The 5,712-nt window shown below is 41.2% G+C and overlaps 1 protein-coding gene across 8 annotated transcripts in view; it reads right to left on the bottom strand.

Annotated features, from left to right (window-relative positions):
* celf4 (CUGBP, Elav-like family member 4) overlaps positions 1 to 5,712 on the bottom strand; it is a 117,677-nt gene that overhangs the window by 16,027 nt on the left and 95,938 nt on the right. For 6 of the 8 annotated variants that reach the window (XM_024270936.2, XM_024270937.2, XM_024270931.2 and 3 more), the window contains exons 4-7: positions 1,944 to 2,072; positions 1,130 to 1,209; positions 666 to 806; positions 203 to 341 (exon numbers count right to left, since the gene is read on the bottom strand). In XM_024270936.2, coding sequence (XP_024126704.1) covers positions 203 to 341; positions 666 to 806; positions 1,130 to 1,209; positions 1,944 to 2,072 — 489 coding nt within the window. The remainder of the gene's footprint in view (positions 1 to 202; positions 342 to 665; positions 807 to 1,129; positions 1,210 to 1,943; positions 2,073 to 5,712) is intronic. The other 2 variants (XM_024270934.2, XM_024270938.2) reach the window with 1 other exon arrangement.

The following is a 5,712-nucleotide window of genomic DNA, read 5'->3' as shown; positions in this document are numbered from 1 at the left end:
AAAAAAACAAAAAGGTTTGATTGTCTGTCCTTAGCCCGGTAAATGCAGACAGTTGTGTCAGGAAAAGCATTTGACATACGCATAGATGAACTGATCTGGCTAAATACAGGTCTTATTACGTCTTCAAAACAAATAAACTGTGTTTTTAAAATGCTATCCCTGCAGGGGGGGGCGGTGGCGTGGATCCTGCTCTCGCTGTTACCTGACGTGGGGGTCAGCGGTGCTCCTGGGAGGCCGTTGATGGTGGCCATGTGCTGCATCTGGGCAGCAGCGAAGGCTGCCATGGGACTGAGGTAGCCTCCCTGACCTACGGAGGCCATCAGCGCTGCCTGCTGCTGCACCTGCAGGCGGAGGGTGGAGTAATAAAAGAAGGGGGTTACCGAGTCAAGAAAGATACATATAGGAGGAAAGGTGGGGGTCTATAAAATGTAATTAAGGGCAGCGTCGCGATATAAAACCGAAGGCACTTAGAGGCAAGTTTTTTAAAGCGTGCAATTTGTAAACAGTCTTTCTTTAATATATGTTTGGAGGTTTGATATAAGCTCAATTTGCACTTCTGCACTTTCAACACATTTATATGTAGAATGTGTTTTAGCTTACTATTTAATCTGCATGGCTCATTGCATGAACAACTGTGGACATAAAAAATGTTTTGTGGGTCTTGCCTGAGCGTAGGCTCCGTAGGCTCCAAACTGCAGGGCCATAGGGTTGAAGATGCCCATCTGACCAGCCATCTGCTGCATGCGGCGGATGGTGCGCTCCTTATCCGTGTCAGCGAACTTCACCACCAGACTAGATGACGCACCCTGTACACCCACCCACACACACACACACGACAGGCAGTACATGTCAGTGCGGTTCGGCGGACTCGTGACATAAGCTCGTATGTGCGCTCACACACATCCTTGCATCCTCTCCTGTTTTTCCTGCCAAGGCAGTGGCCTCAGAGCTACAGTTGGTGCTCACTGCCCTGAAAAAAAATTCTGAATAGGTCATATCTAAAGGACAAATTTCCTCACCGGGATTAATAAAATATAACTTAACTTATAGAAGGTAATTAAATGCTACTTGGCTAATCTCTGGGGTGACTCACATCGCTCGCACACACCTCACAGCTGCGCATACTCACAGGCATTGTCTGGCTGCCGTGTAGTGCACTGATGGCTGCCTGAGCTTCAGCGTGAGACGAGTATTTTACAAACGCACAGCCTGAAGAAGAGGAATCAGACAAAATGAGTGAGGAGGGGGTCCTGGAGGGAAAAAAATGATAGTATGAACAGATGTTTTACAGCTTTTTGTAGAGCCTTGGTGAGCAACTCCTGAAAACACCACGGCGTTGGGGTGTCACTTACTATTGACAAGTGCAGCTGATGAATTTGAATGATCAAGTTCCCAGTAATTGTTGAGCCCACTTAGCTGAGTAAGCTGGCTGATGAAGTCTCGTTAATGGAGCTTCACAGAGGACTCCGAATGATCAAGCGCACTGTAATCATCAGGCTTAGTTATCATCTGGCCTCATTGATTGGCTGCTAAGCCCAATGATGAACTTCATGCAGTGAACTTGTGTAGTGGTCCGACAACGTTTTGAAAGGGAATTTTATTCTGGCGTGACACAAAGCCTGATGGGTAATAGGGAGGTTTACGTTTCCTTCTTTTTCGGTCTGTCTTCATCAAAGCTGTGTGAGTTGGCTCATGAGGTTAATGGGGTTCGTCCACAGAGGGATTTTTTTTTCTCTTATTCCTTTGGGCAAAACTTTCCAATGGCACTTTCTGACAAAATTCACCAATTCTTATGTAACTTTCTATGGCGGTTGTGAAAGGGTCCGCTTTGATGGCCCGAGCAGGGAGAGTTTGAGGACGACTTTGCTCCTTCCTCTGAAAGGCCAAACGGTTTCTGTGAAAGAGTCTGCAAGCTCAAAGTCTAGAAAGACTTCAAACTTCACCTTTGCTGTTTCCGTCTGGACCTCTGAGGATGGTGCATTCCTCGATGCTGCCAAAGGACTCAAACAGACGCCGCACATCATCTTCTGACTGTTGCTTGTTGAGCATGCCGACAAAAAGCTTTCTGTCTTCTGGAAGGAAAAACAGTGGGTCACAATGAGGCACTTTGAGGTTTTATTTTACATTATAACCAAATTCAACTTGATAAGCAAAAAGTGTTTCATGTTTAAAGAATAAACTGAGTTTACACGTTTCTTGGGTTCAAGGGGATTATTTTTCTTGCCATTGCATGGCAGCTTTACATATATGAGAGTCCAGTAAATGCTGCTATTATTCAATTATCTTCATGGTCTTCTGCATGTTTTAATGGCATAACAGAAAGCATCTTGCTTTGCATTTGTGGCCCTTCTATAGCCATTAAACGGATCCCCTTCCTTTGTGCAAGGTACTGGGGTCTGGTTAAGTACAAAGTCTTCTGATAATTCACCTCAAATATAAGTGAAGAATCACGTTCTTTATTCTTAGCAAAGCCTTCAGGGTCCCATATAGGAGGAGTTTTAAAGTTAGAGATATTTGGCATGCAACATGTGGACTCAGTTCATGTCAAGCTGTGTGATGGAGTCGGAATGTGATCGTTTTTTTTTATGTATCTTGTCACACTAATCTGAGTTTTTTTTTTTTAGAGAGTAAAGAAAAACTGGATAAAAAAAGTAGCATGTCAAAGGTGTCAGGCAGGAGACAGGACAGATCCAGTCTGCCCTCAGGTCAAACCATGACTGCATGAAGTCTACGTTTGCTTTACCAATTCTCCAAGAGAGCGAAACAACACAGGCGCTGGCACTGAACGTGCATCAGAAGGAATAATTTAAGAGTCAGTCACGGATCTAGCAGACACGTTACTCTACGGTTGTGAAGGAAGCAGGGCTCGAGCAGGAATCACACGCTTTTTCAGCTTGGAAAGAAAAAGGCACTGTTGTTTTTAAAATGTACTGGAGCAAAAATGAAACGCACTTACATAGTTGGTAAAAGTTTTAATGTAGAACTTCCTTTCTAAAGAAGTAGCAATAGCTGTTAAAATGTTCGGACAGATTTGGAAATTTAATGCTATGTCCGAATTTCCTTAGTGCAGGACTATTTAGTGCCGTAGATTTATAATGTGATTTGAACTTTTTTTTTTTAAACTCCAAATATGATGTCACTGATTTGTTGCGGTAAAAAGTCAATACATTTTACAAGAACTATTTTAGAATTTTAGAATCCACTGTCTTCTGGTGATAAAAACTTGGAGAATGTATTGAAAATAATTGTAACAACATTTTTTCCCTTATTAAAATCAATGCATTGTGGTCTATAGCCTATTCACCAATTGAATGAGCCTTGACGCACACTCGTTTTCAGGGGACTAGATTTTTTGAATTGTAGATTTGTACCATTTACTGTATAATGGAGAAGGATAGAATAGAATAGTTCCATCTAGAAGGTCGCTGCCAGCTCAAAGAAGCCAAAATATCATAGATTTTTGTTAATAATAATAATAATAAAAAAAGAGCTGCTTTCCAGTTGTTACGTTTGTCAGAATATCCCTCTTGCTCTGCTACCTTTTTTTTCTTTTACATGTTCTTGCTCAAACATTTTTTAAATTAATTTTTCTTTAAATTGCTAATCATTAAAGTTTAAAACTAGTCACTGTTCACAACATATGTCTTGGTGACGTGACATAAAACGGCTACCTTACATGGCTAGCTGGATTGCTAAGTAGCTCAAAGCTAAAAAGCTAACAAAAACCGAACAATAAAACCTATGTGGAAAGTTTCTTCTGAGAAAAAGAGACAAAAAAGAGGCCTTCGACTTCAAAGAACAATAAAGCTGCTGTTAACAGACAAAAACTGGAGTCTTCCTTACAGAATTATTCAGACAGTTGTTTACATGTAGCAGAAGCCGCTCTGTCTGATATGCGGCGACAGACTCTCGACTGTTTCACACACACAGATAATAAAGTACGTGGATTCATGTTCAACTTATATTTAGAAAACACCAGATGTATGATTGTTGTGTTGTTTTATTTTGCTTTATTTATCCATCACACCCTAAAAACTGGTCATAGCTGAAGCTAGCTCATGGTTGTTAGCCTCCACTTTGACACTGAAGGGGAAATCTTCATCACAAAGTTGAAACCAGCCGCAAACATTCCACGGAGGATGAAGATTCAATTGAATAAAGTTGCTGATTTGTGTAAACTTGCAAAAGGAACATTTTAGAATTTGTCTACAGAAAGGCTGATTTAGGTAGACATCAGTTCAGAAACTTTAGCACAATAAATATTCCTTTGTGTTAAAAAATACCCAATGAATCAGGATATATATATAAAGACAAAATACGATCAATCTTTTTGTCCTGAAAGATAATCGGAGCCTGGATTGAGTGTTAAAATGGCATTCTATGGAGAAAAAACATGTAATTTTTCCTTTATGGAATTTGTTCAAATCAGAAACAACTTCTAGAAAATCAACAACTTTTTTTTGATTGAATCTTAATTTTCTGCAGACTTGGACTTTTTTTAAACAAAATTTCTTGCAGTAGCATTTCATTTTGAAAATAGATTTTCAGAAACCGGAAGCTAAAAAATGCCAACTTCAGCCCCGTCCGGACCGATCTGTAAAAATATGGTCTAATTTAAACCGGTCCGTGGCCTGATAAAGGTTGGGGACTGCTTACAATGCTGAACATCATATGGGTTGAGCATAACTGAGTCAAATAACTGGACAATAACGGAGAAAAGCAGTTGGAAATACATTTTTCCAAGAGGGAAAATTATAGTTGGACTCTGTGGAGGCTGGAAAACGCCTTGGACTGTCATATTAGTTTCTGACCCCTAAATTCAGCTTTTGCAGCTTCCTGCTGCACTGTGGGGGCCGCTCCTGGGGCTGAGGAACAAGAGGTTTTTATCTCACTGGGATTGACAAACTGTGGAAAGCATTCACAGGAGAGTAGCTGAAATGTCTGGAACCTTTAGCAGAGAATCCATTTAGGACCTAGCTCTTTCTCAAATATAGCTACATTGATGTTGTGGGTCTTTTGAGCCAGCCAGTCTGAGTCAAACTATTCACAAAATACCGATTCTAAAAGCACAGCCCTGAACCAACATTGTGTCAACCAGTAAAACTCAAATTTGTCAATGCCGGGATGCATCGTAACATTATTCCATTTATTCTGTTGTGGTTTTATGAGCTTCATCTTTTGTTTTTTTTACTGATCTGTCGGCCTTGAATAAAAAGCTAGACATGTTTTGACTTTATAAAACAAAGAAAGCCAAGGGTCCAGCACCAGTTTATTATTGTAAGCACATCACAGAGTCGTGGAGTCACTGAGTTTGAGGGGAATTGTGAAGCAGACAAGGAAAGTGCGCTAGTCCCCAACTGCAGCAGATGTGTCGACATGCACGGCTGTCTTTTGTTCTTACATTACATCAAATCTGAGCTTGGTGGAAATGGATGTATATGTTTGGAAATTAATGAGCCTCAGAGCAATTGCCTGCGAATGTGCTCCGCAAATTAATATGTGTGCAAATGGGAAAGCAGTATGTGGGAGCGCGCACGCGAGCGTGCCGAGGACCTGCTCCCCACTGCCTGTGCTTAACAGGGTGTCCTTGCCGAGTCAACAAGACTAATCTGTGCTCTGGCCTTGCACTTCGGGGTGGGGGTGTACGGCGAGTGTTTACAAGAATGTAGTGCTTTTCAGTGTTGGAGGACACACTCTTTTTTTTTTTTTTTT

The sequence above is a fragment of the Oryzias melastigma genome, linkage group LG5 (genome assembly GCF_002922805.2).
Source record: "Oryzias melastigma strain HK-1 linkage group LG5, ASM292280v2, whole genome shotgun sequence".
NCBI classification, from domain to species: Eukaryota; Metazoa; Chordata; class Actinopteri; order Beloniformes; family Adrianichthyidae; genus Oryzias; species Oryzias melastigma.
Note: the sequence above shows the minus strand (reverse complement) of the source record. Positions and strands in the feature narration are given on the sequence as shown.